At 41.6% G+C, this 23,919-nt stretch overlaps 1 protein-coding gene across 3 annotated transcripts in view; it reads left to right on the forward strand.

Annotated features, from left to right (window-relative positions):
- Nucleotides 1-2: 2 nt before the first annotated feature.
- CTDSPL (CTD (carboxy-terminal domain, RNA polymerase II, polypeptide A) small phosphatase-like) overlaps nt 3-23,919 on the forward strand; it is an 81,902-nt gene continuing 57,985 nt past the window's right edge. For all 3 annotated transcript variants that reach the window (XM_008935457.1, XM_008935531.1, XM_008935604.1), the window contains exon 1: nt 3-202. In XM_008935457.1, the coding sequence (XP_008933705.1) occupies nt 127-202 (76 nt within the window). In that variant the 5' untranslated portion in view covers nt 3-126. The remainder of the gene's footprint in view (nt 203-23,919) is intronic.

Below are 23,919 nucleotides of genomic sequence, written 5' to 3' on the forward strand. Positions count from 1 at the left end.
TCTTTTTTTTTTTTTTTTAAATACAAACCTGCGTATTGATTTTTAAACAAACAAACAAACCAATCCCCCCGCACACTCGCCTGCCTCTGGGAGGGAAATAGCCAGGTGGAATCTCACTCTGTTTCCATGGACAACCCGTCCATTATCACCCAGGTGACTAACCCCAAAGAGGAGGAGATCCTGTCCTGCACTCAGGATAAAGGTGAGCTGCCTTCTCTCTTTCTATACGTTTGGGGGGTGTTTGGTTGTTCTGTTGCTGTTTTTTTTTTTTTTTTTTTCTGGAAATCCCTGCTTTAAAATGCACGTAGTAACAACTTGCATTCTTCAGCGACCGTATAATCTTCTCTCTAGGCAGCTGGGGAATAGAGGAGGTCTTGTTGGGTTTGGGGTTGGTTGGTGGTGTGGTTTTTTTTGTGGGATGAAGGTATTTGCATGAAGTTCTCCAAAAGTGCTTGATGGATACAGCTGGGAACTTGTTACAGTATTTAAATACTGAGTTTCAGCAGCAGTTATTTAAATAAAGTTGTTTCTTGAGGGTCGGCGAGGTAACTTTGTAAGGTTGTCACTTCGCAGATAGTGCTCTTGAGACCTGTGCTGGATGTGTTAGAAGCTTTGAAATCTCGGCTGTAAAGATTTCCGCCCCCCCCCTCCTACCCTCCCTTCATCTTTTCTGGAAAAAAAGCGGTTCCTGATTTCTCTGCTTTCCTGGTTTTCTCCCTGCCTCACATTTAAGAATGCCTGTAGCTTTCAGGCTTTTTGTGGGAGGATAGTTGTGTGTGTCTCAGAAACATGGGCTACTTTTAAAAGCAGGCTCTATTTACGCTGCAGATAAATAGTTGTTGCTTGCGTAAGACATCACGCTTAGGTTGCGTTTTACTCCAAAATAAGATGAATCCAGCCCGGCCAGAGGAGCTGCATCTCCTCAAAAGTCTAGACGTTGACAATTGCCCTTAACCTCGTTTCCTTTTGGAAGCTCAGAGGGGTTTTTTGGGCTGTCAGTGGCTGTGTCTTTGCAGCTGGCGATGAGAACGGGACCGGTAAGCGGCGGGGTTCAAGTTCTGGGGAGTTGTGTGTGATTGCTCGTGGGTTTTTGGAAGTTATTGGATGTCGAGTTTATGCTTTCTTACAGGCACTGCTGGGAAAAAGGGGAGAGAGGACAGAAATTAGAAATAAACTTTGTGGTGATGTTCTCTAGTAGGTATGGTAATGGACTTCCAAGTGGTGTTCTAAAGCTGGGAGATTGATATATTTCCCCCTAAAATAAATGCTTTTAGTATCCAGAAAGGTTCCATTTCTGTGTGGCTCATCTTGTCAATGCTGAGGGGTCCTGTGTCGTTGCAGAAGTTGCTCCCTGATGCTTTCGAATGAAAAGCTGTACATGAAACCTCTGCCTTCTTATCTCCCTGCAGAAGTATGGAGATAGATTTAAAAACAAAACAAAAACAAAAACAAAACAAAAAAAACCACAAACATCAGGCTGGGGGTTGTTTGAAGGAAAAATTTTCTGTTTGGTACGGGAGTGCTCGTGTAACTTGCTTTAACTCCTATTGATGGTGAAGTGATAATTCCACCGTGAGGCCTTGTTTGCCTGGAGTTTTCTGATGTTCCTCTCAGTTTTCGCAATGGCAGGCGTAGGGTATCTACAGGACATGAGGTGCTGGTGCTCTGCCTGAAGTGCCTCCTAAGACCTGGTTTGGAGTAGACTTAAGTGATAACGTGCTTACATCTTGCTGTGGCCTTAATGGCCTGTATACATACTGGAAAAGCTTCGTTAATGTTGCTAGCAGCTGGTTGAAATTTTAGTGTAAAAATAAGCCAGTTGAGACAAGTAGAAGAAAATTTGACAGCTCAACGTAAGAGTAAGCAGCCACATCAAACAAGTGTCTTCAGAGTCCTGGGTACCGTGCGCTGCTCTGCAAAAATATGCATCTAACTTGCATAACTATGCAGTAACTTGCATAATGTGTATTGTGTTCTTGTTGTTGGCTTGTCTTTGGCAGAAAATCACCATGGTCTTAATTGCAGAGCAGGGGTTTTTCAGGCAGCCTGTGAGCAAGGGTGGGCTGGGGAAGAGTGGAAAGAGGGCAGCTGGATTCTGAGACGAGAGGAAACTTCAGCGTGATCTTAACACAGGAGGTCGATTAATGTTTTTTTTTCCTGGGTTCGGGTTGTTTTGTTGTTTTTGGGTTTATTTTTTTTATAATGTGGTTAAAGTGCATGCTCTGGATTCACTCTGTGCGCTGTGGTGAGACTCAAATCACACCAGAGCAACTTCGGCAGAAAGGGAATCGCAGGTCCGTCCGTCCTGGGCTCTGGAAGGAGAGTGCTGCTTGCTCCTACCTCTGCCACTACTGGTTTTCCCACTGCTCTGCTCGAGGTACGGAGCTTGTGGGAACCCGTTGTGCCGCCTCCTTCCTTGTGTGGTTGTTTATCGCGTCACCCAATTCTCTGCTAGATTTCTTAACAGCCTTTGGGTTTGGTGAGCCCTGAGAGAGCCCAGAGCTGAGATGGTGAACGCAGATAGGGTCTCGGTGGGAGACTGGCGTTTAAAGTGAGTCTTCGCTGCTAATTCAGATGGAACCGAATGTGTTGGTACAAAATGGCTAACAAATATGTTAAGGCATAGTGATTTAACTCTTTGTTGAACGAAAACAAGGATTGACTGAGGCTGTCTTGTGGAATTTGGCAGTACAGCACTGTACTGGGAGCATAATGAGAACCGGCTTTCTCCTCCGAGTTTAGCGTTTGGCTGCAGAAATATGTTCCAGGGTACTAAGTGGCATGTAGTGGCTTTGGGAGTCAGGGTTTTCTTCAGGGTTTTGGGACTTTCTGTTCCCAAAAACATGTTTCCATGAACATTTCTCATGGAAATACTTTTTTTTTCTTGTTAAGCTGGAGAGAAGCAATTTTACAGTAGCTGAGCAACTGCTAAATAATGCATGTGTATAGCTTCAATGTTTGATTTTTTTGCCCCCCAAGATTTTTTTTTTTTAAGCTTTTAATCAGCAGGGTTTTTTTGTAAAATGTATTTAGGTTTTAAAAGGAGCTTGATGTGCAGTGTATGCTTGTGCCCAATTTCTCATGTACAGAGAAGCAGGACTGGCAAGAAACAGCTTTTCACTGGTCATGCGGCTGTTATGTTTTTAGGTAAATATTGTGCTTTAAGAAATACTTGGACATTTTTATTTGTACTAATCCAGCTGCATTAAAAATTAGCTTTGGAGATAAGTAAAGCTGTGACACCTCCTTAAAGAAGAGCTACTAAGATGGCTTTGTTAACATTTATTTTTAACAAATAGTAAAACGTTTTGAAGGGGGGAAAAAACAGATCTTGGTACACAAACCATTCCCTAATATGTTGCCACATGGTGGTGCACTGTATTTAGTTGTCTGTCAAAAGGAAAGCTGAGCATGGAAAGTTGCTACAATCTTATTTTATTATTATTGCAATGTTTGTTCTGAAGTGCCTGTGGCGTTGGTGCTCCTGCAGGATTCTGGTCCCTATCTATGTCCTGACCTTAGTTCTGGGAAATAGAAACTTCATGTTCTCCCAGTTGGAAGTGATACATAATGGATCACAAATACATTGAGCACTAAACTCGTGGAGGATTTAATTCCTTGTTAGTTTTTTAAGTAGCAAAAAATAGTAATTCTTTACGGAACCATTTTACGTTGTGGCCATTGGGCACTTCTGGAAGTTGGAAGAATTAACAACAATTGTAACTTGAAATAAAAATGGAGACGTAAGTATGTGGAAAGGGGTTTGTTATATCAGAGATGAATATGAGCAACTAAGAAAAATATAAACAAAAACTATAAGGAAAAAATGAAAAGCTGAATCTTCATATAAGCAGTCCTACAGATAAAATCTACTGTTTATTTTATAAGGAAAATATAACTTCTTGTTAATTAGTTAAACAGTGACCTCTAATGTAAAATCTATACAGTTAGATCTCTAGAAAACGGTGCAGTCCTGACAAGTCCTTGCACCAAGTAAAGAAAAAATGCAGAGTGTGGTCACGGGTGGGTAATAGGTGTTCAGTCTAAAGAGGTGAATTTCCCTTCTTTATCCACATGCTTTAATTCCATCTCCAGAAGCGTTGCAGATCCTGGATGTTTTCCATGTGCCAAGTTAAGTACTAGTGTGATAATTAGCCCATTTCTTCAGGCTGTGGTGTTGTTTTCTCTCTTCAGATGCATCTTTTGTGACTTCTGTAAAATTTGTCTGTCGGCTGAGCATCTATTTTCAGTTACTTTGAGTGACTGAATGTTTTAGTGTCCCTTCAAAAGTGTATTCTGCAATAAATAATTAGAAAAAGATTCATGGTGGCACCTAAAGCATTCTATTTTTTTTTTAACAACCAGTGTAATTCCGTGAGAAAGTTTCCACAAACAGACAAACTTTTTGCTTTCCTTTCTTTCAAGGAAAATTGGAGGAAAAAAAATAGTTAGGAGACCAGTATTCATCATTACTTAAAATAACAAGTTTTAAGATCTCAAGTTGAAAGCCAAAATAAGTGGTTTGTGTTTTTTTTTTTTCCCTTAATTGTCTTCAGTAAAAAGCATTTTAAAAATACAAAAACATTTAGAATACTGTTTTTGGTCATTACATCATCAGGGTTCAGAGTATTCAAACATTTGAAGATACTTAATGTTCCTGAGATGTTGCTTCAACAAATTTTTGTAATATTAACTTCAGAATTTTAACATTTAAGTAGCATTTTTAAAAAAAAAAAGTGGATGTGGAAACCACTCCAGCACTGCATTGGAACGTGAATTGCTCACAGAGGGTAAAATTTTAAATCATTAACTAATGACATAGTTGTTATATGAAACCAGAGTAGCCATACAGTAGGTTTTATGTTTCAGGGAGAATGTAGTAACCTGTAGTAACCCCAGATTTGATTTAGGGTAGCAGTTAAGCAGCTGAAGTGTACTGGCAGTAAGGTGAATGATAATTTGCATGGATATCTAATATTCAGGCTGTGTCTGCAAGCTGCAGCGCTACCATTTCTTCAGAGTACTTGTCATCTCAAATTCCTATTTGTTTCAAATGCAGTGATTTAACTGTTCAGAAGTTTAACATGCCTTTAAAACATCCACGTTGACCTACATTTTTGTCAATTCCAGATTCAGAAGTGCAAATGGCATTTTCTGACATAACGGGGAAAGCGCGGCGGGGCCGATGCTCCTCTTGGTCTTTCAGAATTTAATCTGAACGTTACAAATAAGCCTCTGGATAATGGGCCCGTGTTTGTTCTTTTAAAGAGACCCAAAACTAAACTGCTGAGAAGGCGAAAGCTGAGAGAAATGAAACTCATTTATCTGGAGGTCGTTCCTGTTTGCCTGGCCGATGGGTTGAACCATAGGAAGCTTCTTTTTCCATCACAAAACACTTCATTGATGAGTTTTGCTGTCTTGTCAAATGCATCATTCAAACAGGAAAATGGTTGCAAATTGGTTCTTGTCTGCAGTTTTTATATATGTTGATTCTTAAATATTTGCTCTGTAAGTAAGAGTGTTTTTGTTTTCTGCTAAATTTTGAGTTGAAACAGTTGTGGGCAATGACTGCCATGGTTGGTGCTCACTATTAGATTCTCAATTAAAAATCCATTTTCAGGCAATCCTGGATATGGGAATGTTATTTTGGGAAGTGAATTTGTCCCTTACTCACCCCTACCCAATGGAGAATTTTAGATGGATTACCTTGAATTATATTTGAAGTGTTTCTGTCCACAAATTTTAATACTTTCCCATATGGGGACCGGTAGTGGGGCAAGGGATAGACATGGTGCCTACCATGACCTTCTCTGACCCCATCTGCCTTTGTCCCATTCCTGGCCAGTGGGTGCTGTCAGGATGAAGTCAGTGGGTCTCTGTCTGTGCAGTTGGGCAGTTGTGTGTGTTCCCTCATCCCAGTTCATGAGTGTATCCAGAAAGGGGCAGGAACCTTCCAAGCTGAGGCAAGGGAGTGGCTGCTAGAGCTGATGAGCAAGCCTGTTTCCATGGGTGAAGACCACAGCTGGGTTGCTAGTAAGGGTTGAACACTGTTTGATTCCTCTCAGCAGTGGACACGTAGCTGGATAATCTCATGGAACTGCTCAGCAGCATCTCTGAAGCCTTCATGTGTCTGCTCTGTTGGATGGTATTGATCCATAGGCTGGATTTGCAGTGCTTGTCTACCTGCCCAGGAGGCTCAAATAGGATGATGGCATGGTACCTGTGGGTTTAATCGCTGTGCTGAACTTCCAGAGCTGCTTGTAATGGGCTGTGAGCAGGCCCAGAGGAAAGATTCCCTTTGTGCTGTGGTGTACCCAGAGACGTTTCAGGATGGAAATGTGAATCTTCTAGAAATTCTAGTTTTGCTGGAGCTTGACAAGGTCTGGCTTTATTTTTACTTGGCGAGGTTAAGGCGTAAAAGGGACATAGATGTGACAAATACAGAAGGCATAAGTAGCATCTAAATAGATCAGAGTAAAAATACATCCCATGCAGTCTACTGTGCTATAATTTTGGCCTTTTTTGTATTTCTAGAATGTTTGCTATAAGCCAAAACCCCCAGTGAGTCCTACACAGTCCGCTCTTTTCAGTCCCAGCTACTGTGTCATGCAGATATTAAAAATACCAGGTTTAGACAAGTGAGCAGGGAAAGTTCTGGGTGTGGTGTTGAGCATATATAAAGTTTGTAGGCTTTGCTCAGTGTGTTATCAAAATGATCACTTGCATAGAAGTGCTGCCTCTTTCTTTGTACAAGATAATAAAGTGTGAGCTGTAAAAAAAGAAAACCCCATTATTAGGAAGTGATTTGCTGCACTAGAAATGAGAATTCTATTATCTAGAAAATTTATTGTGATTTAAATCTGAATAAATATATGGTCGGCTTGGATTCTAAAGATGTTGGCGGTTTTTAAATGAGATTTTTTTTTTTCCCTTATTTCTTTTTGCAAGGAAGAACTATTGCTCTCTTCTGGATGTTTATTAGTATATTTAAAGCCTGACAGGCAGGAGCAAATAAGATACTGCAGGATGTATTTTGTACAGAAGACGGAGCCCAAATGAGGGATGCCTCATCTGTCAAAACCTACTGTGTATGCAACTTTTAAAAATGTTTATAAAAATGCATCACAGTTTTTCATAGGCAACAAATATTTTGTGAATGTCCAGCTGAAGTTATGGTTTCTGTGTTGATGGTTTTGTTTAAAGTCAAGTCATTTCTTGTGAGTTACTGGTCAGCCAGTTCTGTGCATTGTTTGCCATTGCTGTTGCAGGATCTCCTTATTTTCTTGGTAAAAAGTGATATATTGATTTTTATTCACTGCTGTGCTCTCCTGTACCCCTGTGGCTCTCACTTCCAGAGTCATCCTCCAGGATTCCCATCAGAATCATCAGTAAAACTAATCTTGCTGTTGCCTTGTCCGCCGTAATCAGCCGTAAAAATTTTAAATTTTCTTGTTTATTTGATGATTTGCAAACCATTGTCATCCCCTTGGTGTGTAGCATTGCTCTCCTGGCCTCTGGGAGTCAGACAGAGGAAGAGACAGATGTGTCTCCAGCACTTGGGGATGAAATCCTAGCCTCACAGAACACCAGCATGGTGGAGGTTGGAAGGAACCTGTGGAGATGATCTAGTCCAAACCCCCCTGCTCCAGCAGGGTCACCTAGAGCAGGTTGCCCAGGATCATGTCCAGGTGGGTTTGGAATCTTTCCAGAGGAGACTCCACACCCTCTCTGGGCAGCCTACTCCAAGCTCTGGCAACCTCAAGGGAAAGCAGTTCTTCCTCCTGTTCAGATGGAACCTCCTGGGTTCCAGTTTGTACCCCTTGTCCTGTCACTGGGCACCACTGACAAGAGCCTGGCCACATCCTCTTGACCTTTGCCCGTTAGCTTTTGATCACTGTTGATCAGATCCCCTCTGAGTCTTCTCCAGGCTAAACAGGCCCAGAGCTCTCAGCATTTCCTCATCCCAGAGATGCTCCAGGCCCCTCAGCATCTTTGTAGCCTCTGCCAGACTCTCTCCAGTCTTGAGCTGGGGAACATTTTGGGGTAGCTGGATCAGTTCCCATCTTTATAGCTATCAGGAGTTCTGTCACAACAAATGGTGGTACAGTGGACACGTGTAGAAGAATGCAGGCGTGCTGCTTTGAAGTTAGCAACTAAGAATTTTTTTAAAGACATGAATTTTCTACACAGTTGTTCCAAACGTGCATTGAACAGTTTGCATGAAGTGCTTCATTTTTGTCAACAAAAGCTGTTTTCTCTCTACACATGCCTGATTATTTACATTCTTGAGTTGGTTACCCATGAATGCGCATGCATGTTGTTACTGGGGATCTGGTTATCAGAAATCTTTGGTAAAGTTCAGAATGGTGGGTGCAGGTTTTGAAGTTGGTTTGCAGTCTTAAAATTTGCTTGAACTGTGGATTTGTCAGGTTCTCCTGATGACACTTCAGGTAGGAGTATCCTGCAGAGGAGCGGTCAATAGTGACACGTTGCTGGAAGACACTTGATAATTTGTACTTGCTTCAGCCAAGCACATTGAAAGATTTGATATTTACCACCTGGAAAGAAAGGAACTTCAAAGTTTGTTGAGGATGTCAATAAACCTTCACAAAAGTCTTCCAAATTTAAAAAAAAAAAAATAGGCTTATGGGACTTCTTGTAAACTAAAACTAAAATTTGTTAAAGATTAACATTAGGAATGTGAATGCAGTGTAAAGCAAAAGCATTTCAGGAGAGACAGTTTGAATGTGTATTTTACAGGGATTTGTGGAGTGAAGCTTTGACCTTTGGGTTTTTTTAATGCTCTCCTTTGCTGTATTTGGTTTCTTGCCTTTTCTCATAAGTTTCTGGATGACAACAGCTGCCTCTGTGCTCTGATGATGCTGAAGTTTGAGGGGCTCAGAGGTGTTTGGCACTGGTGACTGTGTCCAGGGATAATTCTGGTATGAGAAGCTGTAGATGATGGGAGGGTGAGTGGGGCAGTGATGAGGAACCCTGGACCATACTGCATGGTCAGATTGGCCCCCAGGCAAGTCGGCCAAAATGGCATAGAAGCTGTCTTAGAAGGAGAGATGTTCTTTGTTTCTTAACAACAAGGAAAGTCTTGGAATGGTTTGGGTTGGAAGAGACCTTTAAAGGTGTTCTAGTTCAGCTCCCCTGCAGGGAGCAGGGACATCTGCAATCAGAAGAGGTTGCTCAGAGCCCCGGGCAACCTCACCTGGAACGCTTCCAGGGATGAGGTATCAACCACCTCTTTGGGTAACCTGGCCAGTTTCACCACCCTCACTGTAAAAAATGTCTCCCTTGTATCTAGTCTAAATTTCCCCTCTTTTAGTTTAAAACCATTGCCCTTGTCCTGTCACAACAGGTCCTGCTGACCAGATTGTCTCCAGCTTTCTTCCAGGCCTCCTTTTAGTACTGGAAGGCCGCTACAAGGTCTCCCTGGAGCCTTCTCCAGGCTGAACAACTGCAACTCTCTCAGCCTGGCCTCACAGCAGAGGGGTTCCAGCCCTCTGGTCATCTCTGTCATCTCCTCTGGTCCCACTCCAACAGGTCGCTGTCTCTCCTGTGCCAAGGGCTCCAGAGCTGGACCCAGCACTGCAGGTGAGGTCTCAGCCCAGAAGAGTGGAGGTCTTCATGTGTCTGACACAAGATCACTGCTGCTGTGTAGCAGCTTTGATTCTTAAAGCCAAGGCACTTATTTGTTCTTCATAGCAATTGCTTCAAACCCTTGAGTGAGTGTTGGGCTGTGTTTAGAGGGAGGAGGTGCATGACAAATAACCAATAAAGCATGGCAGGGCTCTCTGCACAGCACAGCATGGCTGCAGAATTCAAGGCAGATTATCCCATTTGGGGAAGAGGAAGCATTGGCTTGGGCATGGGGCAGGTGACCTGTGTAGTCCTCGAAGATATGGTTGCCAAAATAGTTTATCTGGGGATTCCTAAATAGGATTAATCAGCAATTTGCCTTTATTATAATAAACGATACAAAGGTACTGAAAGCTAATACTATAAAGGTACTGATTGTATTTCAGCACATTCATCAGTCAGGAAGGGAAGGAAGGGGAAAACATTTTCACATAGTGACCAACTGTCACGGTTTAGGGTCGGGGCAAAGGGTTTGTCTACCCCAAACCAGGACACCAAGTGAACATGTCAATTATGTACTGAACTCTGTGGTGAACTCTCCCCAGCAGTTCTCTGGTGATGGGTTATGTGTGCTGGAAAGGATTCCTTCCTTCCGTTTGCTGGCCAGCTGCCAATTCTCATGGCTTTTATGATGTAAAGCTGATTTTGTTGATAATCAGTAAGTTGAAAACGATTTGAGAATTGTGGAAGTTGGGAGGGAGGGTATGTTAGTTGGGGAATTTAAAAAAAAAAAAAGAATAAGAAAAGATTACTGAATGCAATCTACAGTGCAATTCATTTGCTAATTACACATTGACATAAATTGAAAAGTCCCAGAAGGAGAGGGTTTACAACATAACTGTAAAACAATTTGCATCTGTGTGGAGGTCTGTGCTTATCCACAAAGGAATGAGATTTAAAGTGGATTTGTTTAATCGGGTTTATCAGGAGTACATAGTCTTGGGACTCCTTTTCCCTCACACTTCAATATTTCATGTCTTTCTGGAAGATTCTCCCTCTTGTGTTGAGATTAAAGATGTCAAGGAAGGAAGTGTGGTGAAGTTTAATGGAGAATGAAGGTGGAAGCTCAAAAAACTCATGAAATGTCCTTCTTAATTTGAGAGTGGATTGAGTAGTTGAATGTTTCTGTCTCCATATTATCATGATAAAACTGACAGTTTAATGCCCTGTGCCCTGAAATTCAAATGCCTTTTTTCCTGCCCCTTGAGATGCTTGAAACACTCCAGCAAATTCTTGCTGTCTGTGTTGGAAAGGATGTTAACAGCTGTGACACTGGTGAGGCCACACCTTCAGTCCTGGGTGCAGTTGTGGGCATCTCAACACAAGAAAGACTTGAGGGACTTTGGTTTTATGATTCTTTGTAGTTAGACACACTAACTAGTATTACTGCAAAGAGCATTCACTGTTTGTATTAGGACAGTTTGGGTTTTTTTTATGTGAGTCTTTCAGCATTGTTGTTGCCCAACATGTTACCCTGCAGTTGCTGCCACTTTTTCTTTTGTTAACAGTATCATGACAGGAAAAAGGATAAAAAATTGAACAGAACTAGAAATCAAACTTGACAGTTTTGAAAGGGGAATCTGTTCAGGTCTCATTCCTGCATTTACTTGTGCTGTTACTGCTGCACTTTGGCATAAATTACCTGCTTAGCATTTTTCTGACAGGCAAGTGAGCTCTGCAAGCAGAATGTTCTTAAAAATGTCACTGCCTCACTTGTTGTGGTAGTGATGGATTCTTTTCAATGCCTTTAAATCAAATGGTTGTTTATCTTAAACATAATAGCTAAAAACTTACTGTCTCATGTTCTAAAACTGTAATATTATTAAAAGGAGAAAAATGAGCTTTCAGAATAAACCTGCCACAGATGGAAGAACAACTCTGGTAGGTTCCTAAGGACCAGGTGCCTGTAGATCCATCAGTAGGGTTCTGCTTCCATTGGATGCAGAGCAGCACTTGGTAATTGCAATGTCACATTTCAAAAAGTGAGATCACAGGGAGATTTTCAAAGCATCCTTTCAGGAGATGTCCTAAATAACAAGAACAAAATGATGCCATTTCACTTTGCACTGGGTAATAGGCTACATTAGGCCCTGAAGTGCAAAACTTAGCACTGACCTTGTGCTGTTGTGGTTCTGCTCAAATCCAATTTCCACAGTGGTTGTGAATTCCTGTTGCACCAGATGGTTCTGACTCTTCCCCCCATGATCCAAAAGTATTTCTTTCACCAAATTCTGTTCAAATAACATTTGCAATCTTCCTAAACTGTATGTCTAAAAATATTTGTTGGTGCTTTGCAACATAAAAAATAATTCTACTGTGCTAGAAAACAAAAACAAAACAAAAAATAGAAAAATATAGAGTTGTAGAATTGTTTGGGTTGGAAGTGACCTTTAAAATCTTGGAGCCCAACCATTAACCAGCACTGCCAGGTCACCACTAAACCATGTCCCTCAGCACCATTACACACATTAAGGCTGATGTCTGTCTAGTTGAGGTTTTGTTTATCCTTGGTGCTGTGGATGGGGGGGATGTAGGAACTCACTGGACAGAATTTTAAAATCCACAGGTAAAAATTCATTATTTTATCAGCAAATGATAATGCACAGTGGTCGTAAAGTGTTTCTATTGGCAACTTAAATTATGGGTGGAAATCAAGGTGGGAAAACAAAAGCAAAAATATATGGGATTGTTTTACAACTACTTGCAAGTAATTGTCGGCCCTATATATGCTGCTCTTTAAGACAAAAACCCAACAACAAACCACAAAAAAAGCCCAAACGATGACAATTTTTGTTTTTATTGTGAAGATGATTTCTTCAGTCCCACTGTAGGTGGTCTTTGGGTGATAACCCTCCAGTAACAAATGGCTTTTTCTTGTCTGCTGCTAGTAAGTTCAGTAAATATTTCTGGTTTGGATAATAACAATACAATTTTGACTGGATAGTAATTCTGACTGGAAAACAGGTTCACAGTTTTCACCTTTTTAATAGCTGATGAGGTGACAGCTATGTGGCTGTTAGGAAGTATTTCACAGGAGTAAACAGACTTTCTTGTTTTAATTCAGACCATGTGTGTACAGCACCTGGGATTGTCTGGGAATCTGTATCCTCTATTTTCAGCTAAATAGCTCATAAAATGGTGCAGTTGTGGAATGACTACCAAGCTCTCCAGGCAGAGATCTGTGAAAGAGTTTTGGGTTAGCTTTCTGTTTCATCATACAAAGCAATCAAACCTTCCTTAAGGTTTGATAGTCTTGTGCTATCACAAAATAAGCACTGAATATTTTCTTAACATGATGTTAGTTGCTCTTTAAACCCAGTATTCAGAAACACTTTTTTTAAAAAAATAAATCTCAGGTTTACTGAGTGGCCAAACACCTGTAAATTCTTGTGTTCTCTTCCCAAGCTCTGTGTGGGTTAACTTCTCTGTAAACAGTTGTCTTGCATATGAAGTGGTGGGGTCCATGTGTTGGAGGGACAGGACACCATCCAGAGGGACCTGGACAGGCTTCAGGGGTGGGCCCATGTCAGCCTCAAAAGTTCAGCATGGCCAAGTGCAAGGCCTACAGCAGAGCTGGGGAGGGACTTTCTGTAAGGGAGTGTTGTTGTGACAGGGCAGGAGGTCGTGGTTTTAAACTGAAAGGGGGTCGGTACTGGTCAGGTGTAAGGAAGAAATACTTTGCTGTGAGGGTGGTGAGCACTGGAACAGGTTGCATAGAAAAGCTGCAGATGCCTCCTCCCTGGAAGTGCTCAAGGCCAGGCTGGATGGGGCTTTGAGCAACCCGGTCTAGTGGGAGGTGTCCCTGCCCATGGCAGAGGTGTTGGAGCTAGATGATCTGACCACTAACACCCTTCCCTCTGGAAAACATCAGGTCTATTCATACCACTTCCCAGAGGTTAAATGCAGCCCTTGGAACAGTCACAGGAAATAACACCAATGTGCTTCTAAACTATGACCTGAAGTGGCCAAATATGGCACTTTTCTTGATTAGTGGGAGGACCACGTATAATTATTCTTGCCCTGCGTGGAGCCAGGAGGTGCCAGGAGATGTCCCAGAGCCCCTGTGTTCACTGCCCATCACTAACTCCCCACAGGCTGCTGTCTTCTGCTGTGTTTATTCACAGGCAGCACCTGGGCATTCATTTCAGCCTTTCATCCTTTTAGAGGAGCAGCTGGGCCAGATGTTCTGTTGTCCCTCAGCTGGGCATGCGTGACTGAAAGAGGTGGTGTGCTGCTCATCTTGGATGCTGTTAGTTTGGGGATAAGCAAGGCTTTCTGCTGTCACTGGTATTTTTAAGTACAATCATTTGCCATGCTTGGAGGAGTCCTAAATAATGCAGTGCCTAAGTATCTGGTAGAACTTTTTCAGTCAAGTACTTGAGCTGTTGCTAGCAGTGCTGGAAATGTGTTCATGTCTGAAAAATGGAGGTGTTGCTGTGTGGGAACAGGACAGTTTTCCTTCCTTGCTTGATAAAGTTGGAGGTCAGGGCATCGTCCACTTTGCTCAATGTTGTTGAAATTTTTATTTTTTTTTACATTAAAATAATATTTAATACTCAATAAAAATTAAGATGTGGCTTTGTCATATGTCCATATAAAGAAGGTGGGCTTGTTTTAATAATGGGTGGAGGAAACACAGGCTGCAGTTGATGGCACTGTTGTGTTGTCTGCCTTAGGATGACATCACTCCAGGGCCAGTCTCTTCTCAGTAGTGCCCAGCAACAGGACAACGGGCAGTAGGCACAAACAGGAGCTTGCATCAGAACATAAGGAACAACTTCTTCACTGTGAGGTTGCCAGAGCCTGGAGCAGGCTGCCTAGAGAGGTTGTGGAGTCTTCCTCTCTGGAGAGCTTCCAAACCCACCTGGACGTGATCCTGGGAAACCTGCTCGTGGTGACCCTGCTTTGGCAGTGGGGTTGGACAAGGTGATCTCCAGAGGTCCTCCAGTCTGTGATTCACAGTCTGGAGGCTCTGTTAACAGTGAAGGAAGCGTGCATGGTTTTTCACTGGCCTCCCTGCGTGGCTGTGTGCACAGGTAGGTGGGATGGAGTTCAGAGTCCTGACCTGACAGTTTTGGACGTGCCGTGCTGGTGTTTGGCAGCGCTGCCATGTAACCGGGGATACGGCCTTGCAGAGTCCCACCCTTTATCTTTAGCTCCTCTTCAGAGGAGGAGGAGGAGGAGAAGAGGGAAAACTTGGCAAAAAACTTTGAGCGGTTGTTGCTGGTGTTCTGCTCCTCTAAGTTTAGCAGCATTGGGGGTGGTTGTTAAAACGAGCTTGTAGATTTTAAAAGTCTTTCTGAGCAGAGTTAGGTAACGTGGTGCTTCAGCGTGCTGGAAGTCCCTCTGTGCTGCAGCCTCCAAAGCCAAGAGCTGGCTGAATCTAATCAATAATTTAGTAAAAATGGAAGAGATTTCAAAACTTCCCCTGTTACAGACAAGAATGTTGTGGTTTGCTCAGCGATAAACTTCAGGCAGCAGATGTAAATTGCCATTTGTGGCAGTTTGGTGTCACACTGAAGTCCTGTCACTTTACTCCATGGGAGCAAACCTGATCTCAGCATCAGCAGGGGCTTGTTGTTTTGCCACTGTAGAGAAACTTCCCCTTGTGTCTGTTACGCAGCCAGGAGAACAATATAGAGGGTTATGGAAAGGCTGCATTATTCCAGGGGCCTTTCTGACCGTTTTTCCCAGTTTCTATAGGATGTTAACAAATCCCCCATTGCAAAAAGCTGCAACTGAATTTGATAAAATATCACCTCTTCTAATTCCTTCTCTGATGGATTTTGTCAGCTGGCTTCCTCAGTGAGTACCTCCAGCACTTTTATATCCTTACCCTTCAGCATTTCCACAGAATCTGCTTTAATTGTCTGTTTCTGAATTAAATAAGTATACTTGCAAGATCATGCTCCTTTGCATAGTTATTTATTTATGAAAAGTCTTGGTAAGAAACTTTGGGTTCCCTGCCCTTCTGGACTCTGCAGCACTGGAGGGAAATCAATATTCAGCTACAGAGAGGGAATGGGGTTCATCTGGGATGATCACTAAGGCTGCCTGTATGGAAGGAAACGAGATGCTGTGGAAGGAAGGGAACAGATCACACATATGTGGGTATTTTAAGTGGATTCTGACTGGATTCATCTCATGCTTGTTGATCATCCAGTGGACTTCTAAGGGGGGAAATAAAAGAAGTCCAAGGTCTGCACCTCATTGAAAGAATTGCTGGACTTGACATTTATATTCAGGGATCATAAATTTACTGCACTCATAGCAAAATTAAAATTTCAAAGCTCTTTAGAACTAAGAATTTTTTTTTTTTTAATATATAAACTTCATGTGACTTGACACTTGCAGAGCTTTGGGTCTTGGCTTCAGGGCACTGATTAGCAATAGAGAAGCCTCCACAGAGCTGCGTGGCTGTGCCTGGGTGTGGGGTCTGACCAGTGCTCTGCTCCCAGGGCTTCCATCTTCCTCCTTCTGTGAACTTAAGGCTGTAATATTTTGGAATCTTGTCTCATGGCACAGGTATGTGTGGCTTGGCACCAGTACAGGACTTTGTTTGTGTGAGCTTAAGCTCTAGTTCAAGGGGAGGCATTTAACACTGGTACTTGCTGAGCATTTTGGGCAGGGGGGCTGTTAAATTTACAGCCAACTTTAAACTTCTCTTCTAAAATTCTACTTTAGGTCTGGATTAAATCATTCTTAAGCTCAGCTGTGTGCTCAGTGGTTAATGGTGCTGCTCTGTGGTGCTAAGGATGAAATCTCGCTCGCTGCCAGAGCTTGACGCAGTAAGACTCATGATGAAAGTTTGCCATTTAGCAAATATTTACAAAGCATTTAGCAATTATTAAGATGCCAACACTTTTCACTCTTTTTCTGTGATCAGTGATTAGCAAGGTGATATTGTATATCTACCAGTATTGCTTGTTCTACCTTTGCAATTAACGTTCCAGGAAGCAATTCAAGGGAGTGAGCATGCCAAAGTAGTAAGGATCTGGAGAAAGGAGACAGGCTGGTATTTCTGGGGTAAACAGAAAACTGAGAAGAAGGAGAATAAGGTGGCTAACAGAAAACTGGAGGAAAGGTGGATGAAAGCTTTTAAAGGATTCAGTGTGATGTAAATGTCAGTTTAAAAAAAACCCACCTTTCAGATGTCACAAGAAGCCATTTTTAGGTTTTCTTATTTGGCAGTATAGTTTTGCAAGATAAAAATACTAAGCTTTAATTTTCTGCTACATAAAAGAATTTAAAAGAAGAGGCATATTGTTCATACAAGACTGGCAGACTCACATTAGAAAAGGGCATTTTTTAAAAGTAGTTTGGGTTTTTTTTAACCCATTAGTGGTATTTCAGCTGTTGTAAATACTTGTGTATAACTGTAAATAACTGAGATATATTTACACCATATATGAGATGCATATAACTGAGATATATTTAACAATGTATGTAGCTGTTCCATATGTATACAGGGACACAAAGGATGTCTAAATGCCTGTTGTTTATCTTTAGGTAACAGGGTTTGATGCCATGATAGGTGGGGTCCAGGCTCATAGCACCATGCAGGAATTTGGGTCAGGAGGGAAAGAAATCTACTGTCTAAGGATGGAGACTTCACAGCCTGTCTGGGGCCCTCTTCTAGTGTTTGACCACTGTAATTCTTAATATTTGAGAGGAATTTGTCCTGCTGCAACTTGGATCTGCTGCCTCTTCTGCTGTTCTGTGTACCTCCAAGGGTCTAACTTGGTCTTCTCTGCAACCTTGCCCTAGTGTCAAGGGTTAAGGCAGGACACCTAGGAGGCTGTATCTGCTTAAAATGTTCATCTAAATGTGCAAAGGAATAATAAAATACTTGTTTGTCCAATGTTTCCCTCTTCCTCAAGCAGTAAATACAATTCATTTGCAAAGAGCTTTCTCTTCCTTTGTTTGTAGTGATTTTCAGCTTAAAGCCAGTGCTTCATTCCATTCTCACTTGCCTTGGCTGTATTTTTGCCTGAAGACAAGAAGATACTCTGGTTATAGGTTGCTCACTTTACAAAATAGTGCAATTTTGCCGTGCTCTCGTATGCTTATCTAAGCCATTTTTTAGTTTAGCATAATCACCTGTTGAGAGTACTCATCTTGCTGTGCGTGCACAGCTTTTAAAATCTGCTAGAATGAACAGTTCCCACTTTCAAGTCATACTCTGTGTCAAAAAAAAATGAAAATCATTTAAGCTACTTAGGAAAATGGAAGCCAAGTACATCTGAAAGGGATGCTGCTCTTCTCCAGCACTCTCGTGTTGATTTGACATGCTGGTTCTTGACACACTGTACCCAAGTTACTGAGCATTTCAGTAAATACATACTGTTGATCCATGAACTCTTTTCAATTTCCCAGTGACATATGCTGAAAAAAAACTTACTTGGATAAAGGTGAAGACAAAGGTAGAAGGCAGTAAATACATACTGTTGATCCATGAACTCTTCAATTTCCCAGTGACGTATGCTGAAAAAAACTTACTTGGATAAAGGTGAAGACAAAGGTAGAAGGCGACAAACACTGGTGCTTTTACACTGGTGGTTTATATCTGAGCTATAGTTAACACATGCACCTTTTAATTGGGTTCATTTTCTCACAAGAGAGAAAATGGAAAGTTAAAGCCAGTGGCAAAGAGTTCTGCCAGTTTTAGCAGATTGTACAACTGTGGTTTTACATCTTGGACATCTTAGGGTAGGAACTGTTGTGTTGGGGTGATAGCTACAGTGTCAAAATCAGTAGGAAGCACACTTCCTACTGTAACAGTGTTACCGTGCTTGTATCTGATACAGTAAAAGCCAAACCAGTTACAGAGCATGGTCTCTCTGAAAAACTAGAAACAGGTTAAGCTGAAGACATGCTGTTAATAAATATGTTGCACTGGTTCCTGTTTCAAATGCAGCAGCAGCATGTGCTTTCTTCAGAAGCAAACAAAACTCCCCCAAAATAAGGGAAAAACCCAAACAAAACCCAGCAGAAACCCTTCATGGCTTTTTTTAATCCACTTTGTTTGAGGCCATCCTACAGATTACCCAGGGATGCTTAGCTATGCTTGTAAGCAAACTGTTTTTTCTGGCTTTGTACTTCTGTGAAGGTGCTAGTGGTATCAGCTCACCTTTGCAAAGATAGAAAGGGAAACAATGAGATGTTGTTGATGATGTTGTTAAATTATATGTGTTTTTCACTCCTTGATAAATGTGCTCCTGACTACATTGTGGTATGGCTTCTGAGTTACACAGTGTGTATTCATACTCAGTCTTGAAATAAACTTCAGTGTGGTTGGAGTTAAAATTTAGATGAGATCCTTTGCCTTTAAGATTCAACTTTCTCTGCAGTAGAACTCGGCAGTTTGTAATATCCTGCAGCAATTTTGCATGGCAGCTTGATACATTTTCTGTAAAATCTGAGCCTGTGTGATCTCAGTGAGTAGCAGTTCTGATAATGGCTCTTGTATAGTATGATGTGGGTGTGAAACTGGGCACCACTGTCACTGCTCTACCAAAAATTAGACTGGGGGTTTTAATGGTACCAGCTAGTTATGGTCTCCCTCCAGAAATGACATAGTGATCCATAAACAGCTCAGTGTTCTTGAACAAGGAGCTTAAATAATGGGTTACTTTTAAATAAACTGCCATCTGACAACTTTTTTTTTTTTTTTCCTGTTAGTTATATTTTTCCCCAACATATAATGATTTAAAATAGACTTTGAGATTATACTGTCAGGTGATACGTGTGTGGACTCCATGGAGAGGTGTTTGGGTTTTGAGAGAGCAGCAACACAGAAGGCCTTGGTGGTTTGTGGTGCTTTTTCAAGCCTCCTTTCATTTGTTCTTATTTTCTGTGCCAATTACATCTCATGTCGCCAGGAAGTTCTGCAGGTCACAAAGGAGACGTGAATGTCAAGCTGGAGTTTGTATCCTTCAGAATATTCATCTTTATTCCAATAAGACTGTAGCACTGCAGCTGCCACAAACCTTTTCTTTCCAGTACTGCACTTCCCTGATTTCCCTCACCTGAGAGAGTGAACTGTTCACTGTCTTATCTGCACAAAGCTAGAGGAGAAGCAGGGGTTAAAGATTGCAACAGGGGACGACTTACGCCTTGCAAAATGCTCCTCTGAGGTTACAGAAAACTGTTAAGACTTAGGAATTTTCTTTTTTTTTTTTTTTTTGGTGGTGCTATTTTGTGCTGGGGGTTCTTTGTATTATTTTTCTTTTTCTGTTGTGGGTCGGATAATCTTTCTGTGCTGCTTGAGTTTAACTTTCCCAGGACATGTAGGGCAACAGTGTTCTAGACACTAATTTCTTACTTTAACACAGAACCTGCAGAGGTGAAATAGTTTAATGCTTCATACAACCTGCTGTTCACACAGCCTCAGGAAGAATGAGTTATTATTTAATTATTATGATTCCCTCACCATTTTATCAGAATATCATGAACATCAATTTTCAATGCAGGAAATAAAAAAAAAAAAAAGGTAGATATTCCTGTAGAAAATCTACCTCATTTTAAAAAATTACTCTGAATCCTATCATCAGAGAAAACACACAACATAAAATTCCTTGTGTATCTCCCAGTAACATTTGACCCATCCTTTCTTTAGCTTCATCTTCACCTTTTGCAGTGTCCTTTGCTTTATTGCCATAATACTCACTAGTCCATAAGAACCCTTTGTTTAAACTGGGTCATGGTAGCAGGTTGTTTGTATTTCATTCATTCTGTCAAATAAAACAATTTGTGTTAATTACTGCTACAGTTTCTCACATGATTTGGGCATAAGCTCAGTTACACTTGAGCACATTTTTTTGATGGTTTTGGTGACAGTGTTACTGCTTCATTCCAGTGTTCTGCTTTAAGAACTTCCCATTAAGCTGCATAATAAGATACAGTCTTTATTCTCCTGCAGTGAAACGGCAGGGGAAGGCAGGGCATCATTTTGCTGTCTATTCCAGATGAATAAAAACATAAAAATAAAGATCACTGAAAGTGGATTAGCCAATTACTTTGGCCCTCGCTGTTATGGAACAGCAAGACCGAAACTGAAGCATTTACAGTAAAACAGTTCATGGAGGTGGATTGTTTTTCCATCTTTGCCAAAAGTTGCAAAACACTGAATGTTAGTACCAAAATAATCCATGTACCTAGTTTTTGTGTAATTTAGGGGCAAGTGTTCTCTGATTCATCAGCTGCATTTGGTACACTGCTATTGTGCTGTGCATCTCTGGTATGGATGACTGGAACTCTCTTAAAAACTCCACTTTGGCAGATTAGCAGTTAAAAGAGTGTCTGAATTTTGAGGCAAGAAGTTAATCTTTGACAGCGTATTTTTGACAAGTTACTGAAAACCATTTTGTACACTAGCTCTGCTACAACTTTCAGTGTTTGTTGTGAGGCTCTTTTCAGCAAATCTGCTGTCTGTGATCACCCTGTGGAAGCAAAAATAGCAGGTAATCAATGTGGGGTTATCTTATCTATGGAATTAACCACTTAAATTGAAAATAGTTTTATAAAAAACAAAATGTAAAAATTTTTGCAGTGTGATGTGACAAGCTGCTGCAGCTTCATCTTCATTGCCTCTTGTGTGGTTAGTTGCCTTTCTGGATGAAAGTTTAAACAGGGCTTGTGTGAGGTGAAAGAAAAGTTGTACGATTTGGATCTTTTTGTTTTCATGTTTCATAGGGCTTTGCCTTTAAAATGTGATTCCACGTGGAATAGTTCATGGATGTTTCTCTACTAGCCTTTCATCAATGGCATCTGCTCTTCACTTACTACCTTGACTGGTGCCTGAAGAATGTAGGACACTGGGTTATCTGCCAGCAGTGCTCCACACTGTGGTGTAAGAACATGTGGAAATCCATTAGACTGAAGGATTTCAGAAAGGTTGTTTCAAAAGCTCTTGAAACATATGGGGCCTCTCTTGGCACAGAGACTTGGGATGTGGTCCCAGTGGTTGTACATCCTGGTCTGCCAGTGATAATTGATTGGCTTCTCATTTCCTAAAACAAATGGGATGTTTGCAGTGTGGCTAGTATTTATTCCTTACTTTGTTGTCAATAAAAGACAGTGTTCTTAATGTGCACATACTTGTTTTAATAAAAAGGTAACAGCCCTGTTCCTTTATAAAAAAAAAAAGGGTAGGGTGGATTATCAGGTCACTTTGGGGAAGTACCTTGAGTCTGAACTCTTACTGTCATCTTCATAAATGACACTGGTTTTCTAGATGGTCCTTCCTTTTCTTCCTGTTCTCTTTTTGACGTCGTGAGCTGCCTGTAGAGACAGCAGTGCCAAACACATCAGTAATTCTGCCAGTGATAATTGATTGGCTTCTCATTTCCTAAAACAAATGGGATGTTTGCAGTGTGGCTAGTATTTATTCCTTACTTTGTTGTCAATAAAGGACAGTGTTCTTAATGTGCACATACTTGTTTTAATAAAAAGGTAACAGCCCTGTTCCTTTATAAAAAAAAGGGTAGGGTGGATTATCAGTCACTTTGGGGAAGTACCTTGAGTCTGAACTCTTACTGTCATCTTCATGAATGACACTGGTTTTCTATATGGTCCTTCCTTTTCTTCTCATTCTCTTTTTGATGTCGTGAGCTACCTGTAGAGACAGCAGTGCCAAACACATCAGTAATTGTGGCTGCTGCTACTGGAGTCTGTAGTAAGACCTCTCGTGATGGAAAGGTGGTGGTGCATGTTGAAAACCTGATGGATGAGCATGTCACCACTGACATGAAGCGTTACAGGTGTGCCTGTAGTCATGTCATTCATCACTGCAGATGGGATTCTCTGTGCCTGCTTGGCACACAGAGCTGGGCAGGATGGCTGAGCAGCTCTCGGCCTGCCTCTGTCAAAGACAGTCTGGATTGAGTGTGGTGGTAGGAACGTTTGGTGTTAAAATAGAGTGCTGTAATTTGGGGAACTTCTCTGTGAGCTCTGCTGCGTGGACATGATGGTTATTGCTTGTAACAGGGTGGGAGTCCCTTGGTGTCCATCTGAGCTGTATTGAACATCCATTCTCCTTTCTCTTTTAATAGGACTCCTTGAATTCTGCAGTTCTTTTGGGTGTTTTAAGGGTTTAAGATTCCTGTTAGACTGAATATTCAGATGTATACAATGCTGATCAGAAGTGGCATGGACAACCAGAGTATAATTTTATCTGTTCTTATAAGGATGCTCAATACTGACTGAAGTGCTGGAGGTCAGTTTATATTCTACATATACAGAAAACGTGAAGGAAATCAAATCACAGAACGATTTGGGCTGGAAGAGACCTTTAAAGGTCATCTAGTCCACCCCTCTGCAGTGAGCAGGGACATCTGCAACTAGATGAGGTTGCTCAGCCCCATCCAGCCTGACCTGGGGCGTTCTGCCTCCTCTGGGCAACATGGGCCAGTGCCTCACTCCCCTCAGTGTAGAAACGTTCTTCCTTACATCTGGGCTACAGTGCGTTGGTGTTTCACTGACTGCTGAGCCTGGGGAACACTTTTTTTTCTTCTACCAATGCTACACGCTGTCTTCAAAGCTGAATTAAGAAACAGTACAAAACTGCCCAAAGGTTTTTATTGCTTTAATCCTCTCTCCCAGGCAATTAATTTAGAAAAAAAAAGCTTCAAACAAACAAAAGCATTAAAAAAAAATCCCCACCAAACAAAACTACTTTTATTTCAGTCTGGTTAGTCATGGAGTGAAAACCTTGGTCGTGGTGACAGCTTTCTTAAAGGGAGCTGGGCAGCTTTGCCCCTCAGGCAGAAATGGCTCTAGTCAGGCCCTCACTTGGTGAAAAGGGGAAAGGTGCCCAGTTGAGAGGTGCTTATGTGGAGACTTGGGCAGAATTACCAACTACTTCTCTGTGTCACTGCCTCTCTGGCACTTCTTAACTTCTGGAAGTACCACCTAGAATTGTGTTGGTAAGAAAGCTAAGATTCATCCCTTAAGGAATGGTATTCACCTCTCTCAAAATGACTTCTGTATTTCATCTAGACATGAAGATGTGTTCTAGCCATTATTTTTTTAGAAGATGTGAGTTGTGCATTTGTCAGAAATGATCCGTGCAGTGCGATGTTGTGGCAGATGTGGTAGAAGCTGTGGTTGTGAAAGGAGGGGATCTGGAAAGGGCAGGAAAACGTGGGGGCTGTCACAGGAGGAGATTTCAGTTCGGGCAGAGTCCTTCACCTGGGACAGATGACACCTCTTTAAGCCACATAAGAATGTTGGAGATTCTGGAAGATGCAAGAAGAGGCAGTCTGTGGTCTG

The sequence above is a fragment of the Merops nubicus genome, unplaced genomic scaffold (assembly GCF_000691845.1).
Source record: "Merops nubicus isolate BGI_N331 unplaced genomic scaffold, ASM69184v1 scaffold2900, whole genome shotgun sequence".
NCBI classification, from domain to species: domain Eukaryota; kingdom Metazoa; phylum Chordata; class Aves; order Coraciiformes; family Meropidae; genus Merops; species Merops nubicus.